A 17,379-nucleotide genomic window follows, 5' to 3' on the forward strand; every position below is an offset into this window, starting at 1 on the left:
TCAGCAGGTGCACGTGTCTTTGACTCTTGGTATTTAAATCGACGTTGTAGTAGCAACTTCTGCTTTTTCTCTACGGACATCGCTTTGTATTTTTTGCACCTGTTGATATTCCTATCCGTTTCCGATAGAGGTCGTTTTTTTTTTGTATGATCCATCAGAATCGTAGTATCTACTCTTAAATGATACTGCACAAATTGTCATAGCCTTTTAGAATTGTATTAATTTTTATCACCGAGATGCATATCACAGGGCACGAAGTGACAAAATTGAGGCTATCTTTGAACAGATATAGTTACCCCAAGGAAGATAATATGGGAAGCGATTCATAATGTCATGGTATTTTTTCGAAAAAGAAGTATGTTTTGGCTATAAGTTTTCACACAAGTAACATTGGAGTCAAGTGAAATACCTCTGGACATCAACTTTTTGTACCTATAGGGGGAACAGTTATAATTATTTGTAAAAAATATTTCTTCGTAGTGTAACATCCGCGCAAAGGAACTTTTCCAAAGGTATAGCTTCGCTAACTAAGCAAAAAAAATCTAACTAAAACATGACCCGAAGTGAAATAAAAGAAAGTGGACACCGTGATACGACATCAAAAACTAAAGACCGAATATCTCAAGCCAAAGTTTTTATTATGCACATAAATCAGTTTACAAACAAGGAATAAACAAAGTAATTGTACAGAAGAAAATAGTGGACATCAACAACCATTGGCAGTACAGCAGAAATGAGCAACAGTGAACGCATTAATATGACCTAACGTGCACAAATATACGAAAATAAGATAGTTGATTACCTTTACAGTGCTGAACTTCTTCTGGAAGTATGTTAATTAAACTCAACGTAGGAGAAACGTCAGCAATTCTACAAAGCCAAAAAATAATTTCAGTCATAATTCACCGATCAGGAATTTTATTCATAGGGAATATGACGGCAATCAGAAAAGTTGAACGTAGAAGTATTACTGTAAAACATCGACATCATAGAGCTTTTAGGAGCGTAGTATTAAGCTTTATAAGTTTATTTTCAAGCCCAGATATCTTGAAAATAAAGGCAAAATTATTGAAAAAGAAAGGATGGGTCAATTTGTCTTCAAAAATTCAACAAATATTTATCAACAATCCTATAAGAACGTTCAGATAAAGTCAATCCAATTTCAGAATCATTATTGCATAAAACTTGGATATTGACAGTAAATTGTCCATTCAAATTATTTATATTCCTTTAAGAATGGCTTCAACTTTTCATGGATTTTCCTCTCATAGAGGAGCATAAGAATCATTTAGTTTTTCCAAGCATATCATCCGACAGTTATTTGCACCAAAGACAACAAAGTGGCAAATTTACATTCAAAAACTACTACAGAACTTTTGGCTCCACAAGTAAGACAAGCTTCAAATAACTATGAAAGAATATTTGAAAGTGCAAATCTCCGTACAAGGTAAAGTATTTTGTTCGGTTAACTTCCAGAGAGGCTTGCCTTACGCAAAGAAATATTCAGAGAAGGGGTTTAAAATTAAGTCACATGTTCCCTCTTTGACGTGACCACTCGGAAGACAACAATCGCGATACTGGAGTTCTAACAGTATAATTGTCCAGTATAATATACTGGAGTTTGGAGCACCGGTGCTCCAGTCCCCAGTATATTATACTGGAGTCAGCAAAGTATACCGGTCCAGCATAATATGCTGGAGTTCATACACAGGTGCACCGAACTCCAGTATATTATGCTGGACCGGTCTCTGTTGCAGCAAAATAGTGGCTATTTTTCATTGACTTCGTAAACGCTGGCTATTTTTGAATGACCAGTCCGAAAACTGACTATACCGTGCTATTTTTACCATGAAATGGTGCTTCCCAGAGAATATGTTGCCCTTCTTCAAGAGAGGCACAAATTAGGGCTGATCAACATAGAGCATTACTACTTTGGTCCACTATAGCGATAATAATTTGGTGGTTCATGATATGGAGGAAAAAATCGGAAAATTTTTTAAGACAAAGAGGAATATATGGTTATCCATAAGCGGAAGTATCTCTATTTGCTCCTTTGTTGGTGTAACATGCTAGAATCAACGTTAATGACATAGATGTCATGATATAATTTATTAGTAATCTGCATTGATTGTACTTGGGTTGTTCATACCAATCAGCACGTGCTTTATGCTGATTTTTTCGATATAATACTACTCTGCCATTACTTATCAAAAAAAATAATATTTAGATTGGTATTTTTGTAGGTTTTACACTAATACTAAATTTCTTTACCTTGAACTGAAATATCTCATGCAGGACTCTCTATCTCAAATTTACAGCCATCCAACAATACTATTTAATTTTACATTCAGCATCTTTATATATTTTTCTCTTATATTTATCACAAGCGTAAACACATAAAGCATATCAAGTTTTTAGTAGTGTAGGGGAAAAAAGTAATTTGCACTCAATCTTTTGTTTGTATTGATGCTTCAAAACAACCACAAGTACAAATAAATTTCTGAGATGTCTACTATTGTCATAAGAATCGTTGGGAAGAGTACCCCCTAAAATCCATATATCTATTTGCATATCACCAAGTTCATTAGTTGTTTACTTTTTTTGGGCTGTAATTTATCCATCATCCTATCAACATAAAAAAGCGATCCCATTATCCAATCTCTTTTCTACTAAAGAATATGGAAGTAATACCAGTGTCAACCAGATGCAAAAAATGTCCAAAGTAAGATATGTAAGAGCAGATACGGCAACACTACTGCAAGTGGTGCACACAAAAACTGCAAAGAAAATACAAAAGCATTTGACACAATGAAGCATCAGCTCACGACATATCAAACGTGCATATATATGAGTCGGGATAAACTCACATAATAAATTAACTGTTATGCTTTTTTATCTTTTAGTCATGAATGAAATTGAGTGAATAGTCACAGCTTTGTAGTAACCTAAAATGTCACTGCATGATAACTCTTATCAACTGCCTTCAAAAATAGGGATTATAATATATAACTCTATTTGGTCGAGCTTACTCCATGTTAACTTTGTCCGGGGCGTGGGAAGCAACTGCAGGTCCATAATTCTTCTATAAAATGTGCTTGAAAGACCAAATTTGTGGAAACTTGCTCTTTATGGCAGAATGTGCCATGTACAAACTTTTCAAATATGGTATGTAATCTTCACCTAATTCCGTAAGATTGAGAGCTTTCAGACCTTTTACTTTAATATAAACTCTTTCACCTAACCCCCGGCATAAGCTCTTTTCAAGAAAACAAATAGGTTTGATAACGCCATGAATACACGCAAGTTATAATAAAGAACCTAGTAGAATCTTGTTTAAATTATTCATTTAAGTGTGCTTATAAACATAATAACTGAGAGTTTCAGCAGATGAGCAACTTTTTTTCTGCAGAACTTATTATCTACTTAAAGTCAGCTTTTGTTTATTGGTTATGACGGAAAGAATATCCGAATAGCACTTCAAAATTTATAAATTTTCATATGACAATTAGCAAAAAAGAATATTTTTATCAGCTTCAACCTAGCAATATATGTGATTAGAGTAGCTAATAAGATAACTATGGAAAGGTAATAAAGTCTCTGTAATTTCATATATACTACACAACTATAAAAGTTAAAACACAATAAAAAGTAAACATTTGCACATAATTACATTAGAAATACCTAGAGCACTACAGGTTCATAACATATAATGACAAACAAGGTTATATTAACACTTGAAACAAAGAGAATGTTTTTTCAGTAACTAAAAAGGTAAGATCTGCAGAAACTCTAAATTTTTCAATCCAAAATCACTTGTCTTATTGTTACAGGGTTATGAAATAAAATTAACTCACTGATTACTAACCTAAAAAGAGCATTAGAAACCTGCGACATGCTACCATCACATCTTCTTCCTATGGCCTAAAATAATAAGTTACAAAAACCCATTCATCAACATCCAACTTATCATAGACATAGTAATCGTAACTTTCACTGCTATGGAGTTAAACAATTGTGCAAATAGAACATGAGGTTGGGTAATATAGAATAGAATGAAGAAGATCTCTTTCTTTGTAATTTGGATAACACTAAATTTTTCGACGAAGTCGCATATAGTAGGAAAGTTCGAGAGTAAACATATAAAATCTGAAGGAGGGGGTAGCAAACGAAGCAAGAAGTACTCACTTGTTCCAGCCAGCAAGCAGAGACACTAAAAGGAACAGAGCAGTAAGCCAGAAAACCCAAAGCAGAACAGAAGCTGTTGCAGATATTATTAGCGTCACTCGTAATCGGATATCCATCCAAAAACTGGTGTTACACATCTAGAGAAACAGCTGACAGCAGCAGAAACAAGAACTGGTTTGTCTTTCACGTCGATGGAAAAGGCGCGTATCGGAGAGCGCGCAAACTGAAAAGACTGCTACAGAAAATACAAACTGAGTAGAGTGACAAAAATACCCCGACTTTTGATCCAAAAAAGGGACTTAACTGTAAATCGGAAGCAGGACGACGAAGAGTCCAACCTGAAGTTGAAGACGATTCTTCTGCTGGATAAAATCCCGAAATTACCCTTTTGGACAGCAAGCAGGACGACGAACATGCCCTTAACTCCCACTTCTAAATAGTAGTAAATTTTTATATTGCCGGTTTTACTGTTCTTAATTCGAACTATATACTCCATTTATTTTAATTTATGTGAATTTACTTGACTGGGTACAGAGTTTAAAAAATGAAGACTTTTTGAGTTTGTGGTCCTAAACAAGTCAGGAACGGACCAAAAAGAAAATAGGTTCAAATAAATTAAAACATAAATTAATACTGAATCTGCTTTTGTGAAAATTCCACACCTTTATTACCCTCATATATAAGAAGAACGACTTGTTTTGGCAATTATTTAGTGATTGGATAATATGATTTGGTGGCATAGGAAGAACCAAGTTGAAGAGAAACTATGCAAAAGAATATTTGAAGAAAACATTCCTCTTTTTGTCTTTGCTTTTCCTCCTTTTCCTGTGATTTGTGACTACAAAAGTATAGTTATTACGAGAATGCATGAGAGCCATGCAGATAGCTAATTAGATTCCAAAGGCTACGTTTCCGAACTAGTAATAGGACACGTTATTACTTGAACTAGGGGCTTTCTTTTTTCGTCCTGGTCCTCAATAGAAGCAGATTCAAAATTTAAAATTTATCTGAATTTAAAATAGACGTGATCCAAATATTAATATTTTCAAAACTTTTTATACTTGTATAAGCGATTCTAATCTAAAAGAGTGAGTTCGATTGAACTTGTCAAACTCGCTCTAGATCTGCATGCAAAGGCGTATCCAGAATTTTAAGAGCATTGATGCACTAATATCTTTAGATAAATATATGATTTGACAACATAAATTTTTTTATGATGAGCCAAATTGACGAGCAAACTCTAATTAATATTATTAGCACTACATTTCCTCGATGTATTTTCATACTTTGAAAATTATCAATAGTAGAATCATTACTTACCGTTTTAAATATGTTACGTTATATACAGCATGCTAAAAATCATTAAAAATTTCCTCGCATCCGAGTAACCAAGAAAAAACAAAGGAAACAATAAAGAAAAAGAAACATGTTTAATTTAAAACTCTAGGGAAGCAAGTAGGAATTGAACCCTTGACCTTTGGACCGAAGGTGTAATCATTAACAACTGATCCAAAATGCCCACTTGAGCATGAGTTCACACATATCCTTATTTAATAATTAAATCAACAAAATACAAGTGATATGTATAGTCTAAGGAGGGAAGTATGGGTTTACGTGAATCTTCCAAATTATCCCCGCCAAAGATCTCCCACCTGGGATCCATGCCTAATATTTTCTACTGGAGCATAGATAATTTATTTTAGTTTTAACAAAAATTAGGTCTGAATTATACTGTTAAATATATAATGAGTTCAAGGCTAAGAACCTTAAAAGTCATACCTCATCAAATTTCAATCTTGGTTATGCAGTTGCTACCTTTTTGCCTTATTAATCATTAGAAGGCTCCTTCCATTCCAAAACCTCTATCACTTTATATTGATCCCAGCCTTATTGTAGAACCTTAGTATATTCCTAGTAACATTAACTTTATCCAACTTTTTATGGCCTTTTTCAGCTGTCTTTTCTTTTTTTGGGTGGGAGGGGGGTGTTTAACCAAAAATCTGAGTCTTTAGGTCAAAGCTAAAAAGAAATTCGGGTTACTGATAATCAGGAGACAAAAATAAAATACTTTTGAGAACGATGGTAAAGAAGCAAATAGATGTGTATTTCAATAAATTCTCAATAGTATTCCGTGTCCTTACAAATGATGATACTTCTTCCTTTTATAGATAATTCTAGGTAAAGGAATGAAGCCTCAGCTTTAATGATATAATCATGAGTAATAAATGATATTAAATAAGCCGTTATACAATCATTCCTATTAAATACCAATTTCGTAACGTATCAAGTATTTAATAATGAATTTGGACTCCTTTCTGTCATCAGATCTTTGCTTTCAATGTCTTCTATCCGTTGGCTGTAAATAATTTAAATTGGTACGAGACTCGTATCTATACGTCGTCTCGTGCCTATTTAAATTCTTCTTCCCGTGGCTGTTTCCATCCGTGCCTCTTAGTCAATTGTTGCGCTTTGACCATTTAACTAATCCACGTGTCATGCCACATCATCTTTTAATATAAACTCAGTTTTTTCCCAATACAGGGGGTAGAGGTCTAAATTTATCCTTGAATTATTCAAAATTAATTGCTCAATTTTGCTTCCATGATTTTTTGGTCCATTTGTACCCTTGCCTTTAGCAAATCATCTCATGAATGGAGCTCCAACGTGAAATGAATTGACCTACGTTCAAAATTCTTCTTTAAAATGATCATATTTACCCTTCAACTTTTGACTATAATTTTAAAATTACCTTAGGCTAGTTGGAGCCCGGTTAGTGATCAAGGGTAAAAATGAGACTTTTCCTAATAGCGGGACTAAGATTTCAAAATTTTAACGGAGACAAATTTTTTTGACTATGGTTGAATAATGAAATGGAAAGTATATTAGGTTGGAAAGGGAATGAATTGAATCGGAGTGACTTTGGACCATGAAAATTAAAGTTGAGTTTATGTGTTTAATTTGTGCTAACAAGTGAAACATTATCCAATTAAACATTAAGATGCAACAACTGTTAATATATGTAGAATTTTTTTAATCATGACTCTTGAAAGAAATTGTAACAGTTGAAGTCTAGGTTCCAATAATTAAAATGGTTTGTCATTTTTGAATGATTTTACGCAAAGTTATGATCGATTTACTGAAGATATTAGCATTGACTTCTATAACGATATTGAAGGATATTAGGGTTTTTTAATTTACGTTATAAATGTCAATAAGAAATTATCCTAAGCAATATGAAGTGGCAGCATTCAAATTGCATACAATAACATATTCCTTTCATTTCATTTTGAATGTCTTAATTTGACTGAGTACGAAATTTAAGAATATATAATGCAAAGATAATTGTTAAATCTTGTGGTCTTAAACTAAGAATACATGTATAACATATAATAAAATATCTTTATCATGTGATTTTAAATATGTCATGACATCGCTCCTTTAAGGAAGTGTCATTAAATATAAATTTATTTGTTAAATATGTAAAGATGATATATTTTTTTGAAATAGACTAAAAAGAAAATTACTACATGACATTCTGCATATGCGATTGTTTGTCATAATATCTTTCCCTACAGAATATTTATTATGGAAATATAACTTCTTGCTGTTCTCTTTGAGAAGGAAAAAAAAAGTGAAATTAATTGCCAATTCTTTACTCTAAAATTTTGGAATTCATTTTATTTCCTTTTTTTATTTGAAGTATTGGCTTATCTGGCTAACCATATTTTCTTTTGAATGTTTTTGTGACATCAATGATATTTCTATGAAGAATATCTTAGAGTGCAAAAAATATGAAGAGACCTTTACACAATTAGCCGGTCGCATTCATTGTTTATTATTATTAATTAATCGGTATGCAAAAATTATAATATCATTATAGACGATTATATACATATAATATATGGACTAAACGTATATTATACATGACTATTTTTAGTCTAGGCAATTGAATATTTAGGTTAATTCTTCAATTAATAAAAGAATATAGTGGCTATGAGGACAGGTATTGGGCTAAGATTATAAATGCTCCTTGTGTGAGTTCAAATAAAAGGGGGAAGGTGCATAGTGTTTTTTGTCCAAGAATACTTATCAAAAGCTGAATACAATGAATTATTTTCTGATAACTTACCCGTTTGGCCATAGATTTTGCCAAAATAATTTTAGGTTTTATTTGGTAAACACATGTTTGGCCATATATTTTTCCTATATTTTTGGCAAAATTTATAATCCCGAATCCCTTTGGGCCAATATATCACTATTACATTTTTTAAAAAATTGCCTTAAACTTTTGTATTTTATAAAAGAGCTCACTATTTATTATTTTATAATAATGTTGTTTCGTTTTGTCAGTCATCTGATAGTATATCATGTAGTTCATTATAAAAATGATAATTTTGTACCAAATTTATTTATATCCAGGACTATGGTTTGCGATAATATAATGAAAGTTATTGATAATGGTATTGTTGGGTATTTGTGATAGTTTTTAGAACTTGTGGGTATAAGTCATGTTTCATGTTTTTCCAAAATAAATTTGGGAAATATGTTTTGAAACCTGATATCCAATCACATTTTCATCTTCAAATCAAATTTCATCCAAATCAAATTTTTTAAAACAAATTTAAAAATCTATGACCAAACGCTAGCTTAGTTATTTCTTCTGTCTGATCTACCTTTCATTTGCAATAACAACCATATGTATGCGACTAAAGTTGGTGGTTTAGTTATTGAGTATGCATTTCGACAACATTGAGTTGAAGTTAACAAAACAATAACGATCTAGTAAAATCTTACTAGTGGGATTTGGGAAAGGTAGTGTGTACGCAAACTTTATCCCTACTCTAAATAGTATAGCGAGGCTATTTCTGAAAGATTCACGACTCAAGAAGACGAAAATAGACAATATCAGTACCACCAACAGAGACCAAACAAATAATTACAGTTGAATTTTTAAAAAAATGTACTAAAATTGAAGTTAATAAAAAGTTAATTGAAAATTCCCAAATCATTAGTAGAGATGTCAATGGATATTTAAAAATGGATTAAACCGGCCGAATCGTACCGAACTGAACCGATTTTTAGGTTTCTTTTAGTAAAACCATAGGTTTTTATATAAATTTATAATCATACCGATAATTAGGGTAAGTTTTTTATTTTATGAAGATAAACAAAAAAAATACCGAACTGTACCGATTAAATTTATATGGAAAAAAAATATTTATATATTAAGATTAAAAATATAAAATATTAAATTTTTCCTTGGGCTCTTGAAATTATAAAACGGGACAAGCCAACAATTAATTAAACTCAAAATCCTAATTCCCAAACCTATTATATTACTTCTATTGAAACTAAATTATTTTCAGCATATTCACTAGCAAGACATAAGGTAATCTAGCAATTATGAGTGACAAACTATAATATATTGAATATGTTTTCTTTCGTACAATTTAAATTTATATTTTTAAATATTTAATCTTCTATAGACTTTATTCTTGAGTTTGAGATTGCTTAATATCTTTCCACTGGTGTGATTTATATTTTCTTTGTCTTTGTTTAGTTTCTTTTATGCTGCTATAGAATAGTTGATGGATTTATACTTTGGTCATCTTTCATGTTTTCTTAGTTCATCACCCTTAAATAGTAAAATGTCTGAAGAGTTTTGATAAATCCTATAAAAGTAGGTATGTTATTGCATTATACTTTTACTAGTGACGTTTAAATGACATTTAAAAAAATACCAAAAATTAACCGAATCGTACCGATACCGAAGAGAAACCGACATGATCAGTACGGTTTTTAACAGTCTAATTTTGGTTATACATAATAGAATAACTTAAAAATTGATATGGTACAAATTTTATAAAATAACCGGCCGAACCGAACCATTGACGCCCCTAATCATAAGGTTAATGAGGGGAGATGTGCATAGAAGAAAAACGTTAAGGGTCGTTTGGCTACAGAGATTCAGTGGTTATCCCAATATAAATTTAGGATTAGATCTATCCAGTATTTGATTGTGGATATTAATTAAAAACGGAAATAATTTATATCGAAATTATGGGATTGTCCGTCCCGTATAAAACGTGAGATCTATCCTGGTTTTAATACCAGAATTATAATTTTGGGCTAACCTTATTTTTGACCAAACAACCCCTAACTATTTCAATTCTTAGAAGAAGGAAGGTTATAGTGTCTCCTAATTTGTGATATATAAAATTAATGCTGAAAATCCTCCGACTTGACAGTTTGGCCGAGTGGTCTAAGGCGCCAGATTTAGGCTCTGGTCCGAAAGGGCGTGGGTTCAAATCCCACAGCTGTCATTTTTATCATTTTTTTTCCTCCCTTTTTCCCTTTAGTTTAATAATTATATTTAGATATTATTAAACTAAATAATATTATCATATGTACCAAGTTGATTTACCATTTCTAAGTTTTCCCCTAATATAACTATTTTCATATTATCATATGTAATTGTCTAATTTGAGCATGAGAAAAAAAAAAGTTTAGAGAAAAATGGCAATGACATAGTTATTGTTTGTGATCAATGCACCAATAAAAACACAATTAAAAGCAAATGAATTGTTTTCATAAATATAATATGTCTTTAAACGTTAGTCGTAACGAGAAATATTTGGTTAATAATTCAATATGAGTTTAATATACTTTTAATTTGGTGTGATATTATCCGTTTTGAGTCAAGTCCGTACGATTTTTTTTCAAAAAGTCTCACACTGTTAAGAGATTTTTACACTTTATATATAGGCTCCCAATATTTTCGAATACCAATATGAGACTTTATTCGCACGCCCAATTTCAATGTATATCGTTAATTTTTTATTTATCTTTTTGCATTACGTCCAACTTTAACCAAAATAATAACTCGAGCTCATTTCTGAGATTATATTTGTTCCTGAGCCTATTTTAAATGCGAATTCTATAAATGAGTCAATTAGGCACTACCTTATTTTGGACAATAATCATACAATTTTCTACAAAAACAAAATCATGATTGAGTTTTTCCATTGTTGAATAAGATGTAAAAGAAATATCTTATTAAATTATACATAACAAAACGAGAAGGAGCTGAATATTTTTTAATGAATGTTTTTATGTATAGATATAAATATATGCAAAAAATTTATATGACCTAATAACCACAGTAAGATGTTGAGGGAAGGCTAATTAAGACACGTATTTCAAAAATAATGGTTTTTTTTGCTAATAAAAATAATGATAATATATTCACATGAAGTATATTAGATTAGAAATTAAAACTTTCTATGGCCCCTATTCACCAAAAAGAAACCAATATTTCTGAATCTCAAAATTAATTTCCCTTTCCAAAATTATTTTGACTTCATTTCTCCAATTCTAACAAACTCTATTTTGCCAAATCATTTTGCATGTTTTTCATTATAAAATTTCCATGAGTTCTTCTTCCTTGAATCATTCATTATTCCTTTTTACAATTTATTTATTTTTTCAATATGAATATTCCAGGAATTCTTCTTCTTTGGATCCCTAATTAGCCTTTTTACAATTTATTTATTTATTCAAATATTAATAATATTTCTTCTTTGAATCCTTAGTTACCCCTTTGGTTGTTTCTCAAATTTGATTTTTCCATGAATTCTTCTTCTTTAAATCCTAATTAGTCTATTGTACAATTAATTTGACCATTTACTATCTATTTTGGTGATTCAATATTAATTTTCCTTAAAATCTTCTACTCTGAATCCTTAATTTGCCAAATTTTACAAATCAATTGAATGTTTATCAATATGAATTTTCCATCAATTCTTCTCCTTTGAATCCTTCATTAGCCCCTTTTACATATTTGTTTTTTTCCTCAATATTTTTTTTTTTTTAAATATTAAAAATTCTTCTCCTTTGAATCCTTATTTAGCCATTTTTAATAGTTATTTTGGTGCTCCTTTTTTCCGATTAATTTCGACTTTTTTCAACAATGAATTCACCGACAATAACAGGGGGAGAAGACTCATCGACGGTAAACCGCCGGCAACCGCTCCTACGAACAACAACCACTGCGACACCGATGACGACGAAGAGCATCGAAAGTCCGCACCGGCGGCGGGCAGGGGAGGTTGCCGGACGTACGGCGGCGGAGTGCGCCACGGTATGTTGCTGTTTTCCGTGCGCGGTGGCGCACTTTCTCGTATTGGCAGTGTACAAAGTTCCGACGGGATTGTGCCGGAAAATGTGGAGAAAGAAGAATCAGAAAAAGCTTTTGAATAATAATAAGAAGAAGAATGAGCCCAAAGGTGCCTATGATATCGTTGCAAATGAGAAAAATGGCGGCGGCGGTGTTGGAGGCGGCGGCGGAGGAGGAAAGCCAGTGGTGGCGGAATCTGAAACGGAGATGTGGGGCCGGTTTTATGAAGGTGGATTTTTTAGGAGTGCATCAAAGAAGAAAGAAGATTAAAAGTGTAAAAATATTTAAAAATATTAAATAATGGGAAAATTAAGTCAGTGGCATTACAAATTAATTATAAGAACTTTTGGGGAAATATATAAATAAATAAAAAAGAGGGTATTTGATCTTTTTTTTTCCTTTTCTTTTTTGGTAAGAGAAATAGGAGAAAAGGGGATTTTAATGACATTGTTTGTACATATAGATACAAAAGAAATGGTGATGTAGCAAAAAAATTTATATATTTTTTCTTTTGTATTTTTTTTTTTGCTATTGTTGTAATTTTATGTAATAATGAAGGATTCAGAACTGTGAATTGGAAGTTTTACAATGTTTAATTTTCTTCTTTTACTGGTAATGTTGTTTTAGCTTAATTCGTCAAAGCAGGATTTTTCATAAGTGGTGTCACTATTTCTAGTCAAAAAATATTTTGCGGAGCCAAGGGAAGTCAAACCCAAGAGCTCTCACATAATACTTGAAGCTAACAACCACTAAACTACTGAGATGTTTTGTTGCAAGTGGTGTCATTTTTAATAGTTTTATCTTGTATTTCTGTTTTACTTATTATTTTTATATATATAAATAGTAAAAAAAATTCGACGAAGCGGTGTCCCGTGACACCGCTTACCACCATGTGAATACGCCCCTGAATTTACTAATATAAAATATCATGTCATATATTTATATTTTTGTCTTTATTATGATGCAAATAGATTTTCTTGAGAACCCATATTAGTTTTACCATAACTAAATGATAATTTGATATGAGCATATACATTATTTAATCATAATTTATTGGTAAATATCTGAATATGTTACATTTTTTTTTGATTCAATATAAGCTAGCGTTTGACCATAGATTCCAAATTTGTTTTGAAAAATTTGATTTGGGTGAAGTTTGGTTTGAAGATGAAAATGTGTTTGGACATACATTTTCAAAACATATTTTCCAACTTTATTTTGGAAAAATATGTATATAATTCCCAAGTTTTGAGATTTTGACCCAAAATCAGCAATTGGGGTGATTTTGGGATTTTGGGTTTGTGATTTGGGATTTTGCCAAAATGTGGGCAAAATTTATGGTCAAACATGAGTTTTATTTTTGAATTGTGGCAATTTTTCAATTACCACTTATAAATCTTGTTATTTTTGAATTTCACTCTCGATTAACATCCCTTGGTTGAATGTGGTTCCACCACTGATTCCCATATGTCTCACCCAAGGTCCAAGGATATGACCTAATTATAAATAAATAGGTCGAAAAACATGAGATCTCAAGTTCAAATCTAGCGGAAGTTTTTAAAAAAATAATCTCGACAATTTCTCTTTAAACAAGGTGGTCCCCACTATATTATGTGGAAAAAAAAAAATCTAGTAGTACTCTGTAGTCTGTACCAAGAACCACAAAAACATCATCTTAAATAATTTAAAACCATACCCTTTTTTTTTTTGTTCTTCCAAATGGCACTCTCTTTCACCTCCATTTCCAAATGCCAAAGCTCAAGATTATTCAGCCATGGTTCAATATCCCAACCCCATCTCAAATTTTACAATTTAGTCACCAAATGTGACCAAAAAGAACCATCAGCAGACTCAAAATTAGACTCAAAAAAACTTGGAATTGGGTCTCCTATTATAGTAATAGAGGCACCCAAATTGCTTAAAACTGCAGCCTCTGTGCCTTGTCTTAGACCCAATGATGGCTTGGTCAAACCTGGTGATGTTGGCAGGTACTTAATTTTTATTATATATATATATATATACTCTGACAGTATAAATAAAATTTCACACAATTAATGTAATTCAACTTGTTATAGAAAGATATTTGTCTTATTTCTTATCACTCCGTCCTAATTTATGTGTCGGAGTTCGAATTTCAAGAGTCAAATGAGTTTTTTTTTTACCCTAATTTTTTTATATGCTTTTTTGATATTTTGAATTGTTAATTATTGTGACTTATAGTATTTTTTACTTGGCATCCAATGTATAAATTTTGTTTAAATTTTTTAATGATTCTATGTGCAAATTAAAAATCAAAATTAAGAAGTCTGATTCTCGAAATTCTAGCTCCGTCACAAAAATTGAGACAAAGTGAGTAGTTTACTAAATCTATTATATATGGATAATCAACTATAATTGCTTGTAAGATGACCTCATAGTGTAAAAACTTTTATATTGTAGAAACTTTATAGCTAATTTATATTGTTATGTTTGTATTTCCATGCATTTGATTTCTTTTACGTGAATTATATTTTTCTTGAGCCGAGGCTCTACCGGAAACATCGTTTCTACCTTTATAAGGTAAGAGTAATTAAGGTTTTCACACACATTATTCTCACCAGCAGTGGCGGACCCAAGTGGTAACTGAATCCGCTTCACAAAAAAAAAAATTATGTATATGTATAAATTAGGATTAAAGTTGTGTAAATTTTGTATAAATATTTATTTGAACCCACTTGACAACTACTATTTTACGACTAAAGTTATATACTTCTAAGATTGAACCCGCTTGCACAAAATTCTGGGTCCGACACTGCTCACCAGACCTTGCTAATGGAATTACTAGGTATATTGTTGTCGTTGAATTATCAAGGAAAACTTACGCAGCAGGAACTGAAATTTTCGGAAAAGAAAGAATCAAGAAATTTGTATAGTAGTAAAGATTAGTTTTAATGCAGAAACTACTAAATGGTAGCCCTTGAAAATCACAGGCGAAGCCAGGATTTCAAGTTTATAGGTTTAGAATTCTAGTCGTTTTAAGCTACTGGGTTCTAAATTAATAATTTATATATATTCATAATTTTTTTTAAACAAAGACAGAATTCGAACCAAAGTTACAGGGTTCGACCGAACCCGCTCGGAATACTCTAGCTCCGCACTTGCTTGAAACAAAAATTGTAATATAACCTTTTCTTTTCACAGAGTTAACATGGAATTGTGGTTAAAAGAATGTTTTTTTTTTTTTGACTTTTTGTTCTCAGAAATTTTATTTATTTTATCCTAAAATTATATTATGTTTTTCCAAGTCGAAGAACTAATAGCCTATTGGACAAACTTTATTATTATTATTATTATTATTATTATTATTATTATTATTATTATTATTATTATTATTATTATAGAATTTGAAGTAAATTAAGTAAAATTGAATTGAAATGCAGGATAGTGTCAAGGAAGCCTATGGATGTGTGGGCAGTTCGTCTCAGCATTGGCACTTATCTTATTGATGGGAAATACTTTAAACCCTTGGAGCTTGAGAACTGATCCATCCATCTTATTTTTATGAAGATTTATAGGAATGTATGCTCTTAATTTTTTTTAAAAATATTCTTATGAAATCTCATATATATATTGCAGTAAGTGGTAGTTTCCCTTTATTAACCTTTTCTTTTTGGAGAATTTCTGTATAATTTAATTATTGTACATTGACACTGGAAAACTTAAAGGAAAGATGAAAAAGTATTTTTTTTTAATATAATACAATAGTTGCCCGCCTTAGACGTAGCTCCTATTTGGCCATAGATTTTGGCTTTAGTTTTTCAAAAAAAATAAAATATTGTCTGATTATGAAAAATGATTGGCGAAAAAATCAAAAAATTTCAAGTTCTCAAAAACTAGTTTAAGACATTTTTGGCCGAAATTTTTGCTTCCACTCCCAAAACTTCAACTTTTCTGCAAATAAAATGTATGTCCAACCACAACTTCAACTTTCAAAATTTATTTTTTTAACACAATTTTAAAAACTTTTTTTTCAAATTTTAATCAAATCTATGTCCAAACACTAGCGTAAATTGCAAGTACAATTTTTGACTTTTGTAATTCTGTTTGTTTGAGATAAAAATTAAAAATTAGTTTTAAAGAAAAACTCAAATTCAGTTTGCTCAAAAGAAAAAAAAAGCTTCAGGAAAAAACCATTTTCCCAAAATATATAAACTGCAGATTTTATCTTTCTGAGAAACCCACGAATGATCGCCGTCTGTGGGGATCGAACCCACGACCACGTGGTTAAAAGCCACGCGCTCTACCACTGAGCTAAGACGGCTGGTTTGTTTATGTTCTTTCACAAATATCATGATTAATTCTTATGAAGGACATTAACCCCAAAACATATCCATTGTAGTCCCATAAGTGGAGCTCGGAGAGGATAATGTGTAAGCAGATCTTACACATACCTTGTGAAGGTAGAGAGATTGTTTCGGATAGACCATTGGCTCAAGGAAAGCGTAATCATCAGTTATGAAAAGGAAATATGGTAATGGAGAAGCAGGAAGCTATAAGAAGAGAAATAACATCTAAAATAACCGAAGCAAGTAAAGTAATAGGTAATAATAGAAATCTAAGAATATAAAATACGAGAATAACACTAGCACTACAAGTATGAAAAACATATACGCTGGACTACCTACTTAACTTACTAAACTAATCCTCGACCTCTACACCCTTCTATCAAGGGTCATGTTCTCAGTAAGCTTAAGGTGTGTCATGTCCTACCTTATTACCTCTTTCTAATACTTCTTCGACCTACCTCTACCTCTCCTCGAACCTATCATCGCCAACCTCTCTCGCCTCCTCTCTGGGGCATCAGTGCCTCTTCTTTTCACATGTTCGAACAAACTCAACCTCGCTTCCTGCATCTTTATCTACCACACAGGTCATTCTCACCTTGTCCCGAATATCTTCATTCCTAATCATATCCCCCCTAGTATGTCCACACATCCATCTCAATATCTTTATTTTTGCTACTTTCATCTTTTAAACAT

At 31.5% G+C, this 17,379-nt stretch overlaps 2 protein-coding genes and 2 non-coding genes across 4 annotated transcripts; 3 read left to right on the top strand and 1 right to left on the bottom strand.

Moving 5' to 3' along the window:
- Positions 1-10,428: 10,428 nt before the first annotated feature.
- TRNAL-UAG (transfer RNA leucine (anticodon UAG)) lies at positions 10,429-10,508 on the top strand. Its single transcript has one exon. It is a non-coding gene; the product is annotated as a tRNA-Leu (tRNA).
- Positions 10,509-12,244: 1,736 nt separating this feature from the next.
- LOC104213201 (uncharacterized) lies at positions 12,245-12,631 on the top strand. The gene has a single exon (XM_009762646.1). It carries the CDS (start codon positions 12,245-12,247, stop codon positions 12,629-12,631), a length of 387 nt encoding a protein of 128 aa, XP_009760948.1.
- A 1,410-nt stretch (positions 12,632-14,041) lies between these two features.
- LOC104213199 (protein CHLORORESPIRATORY REDUCTION 42, chloroplastic) lies at positions 14,042-16,088 on the top strand. The gene is made up of 2 exons (XM_009762645.2): positions 14,042-14,349; positions 15,781-16,088. Exons 1-2 carry the CDS (start codon positions 14,081-14,083, stop codon positions 15,881-15,883), a joined length of 372 nt encoding a protein of 123 aa, XP_009760947.1. The 5' UTR covers positions 14,042-14,080; the 3' UTR covers positions 15,884-16,088.
- Positions 16,089-16,589: 501 nt separating this feature from the next.
- Positions 16,590-16,661, bottom strand: TRNAK-UUU (transfer RNA lysine (anticodon UUU)). The gene has a single exon. It is a non-coding gene; the product is annotated as a tRNA-Lys (tRNA).
- Between the last annotated feature and the right edge of the window lie 718 nt (positions 16,662-17,379).

The sequence above is a fragment of the Nicotiana sylvestris genome, chromosome 9 (genome assembly GCF_000393655.2).
Source record: "Nicotiana sylvestris chromosome 9, ASM39365v2, whole genome shotgun sequence".
Lineage (NCBI taxonomy): Eukaryota > Viridiplantae > Streptophyta > Magnoliopsida > Solanales > Solanaceae > Nicotiana > Nicotiana sylvestris.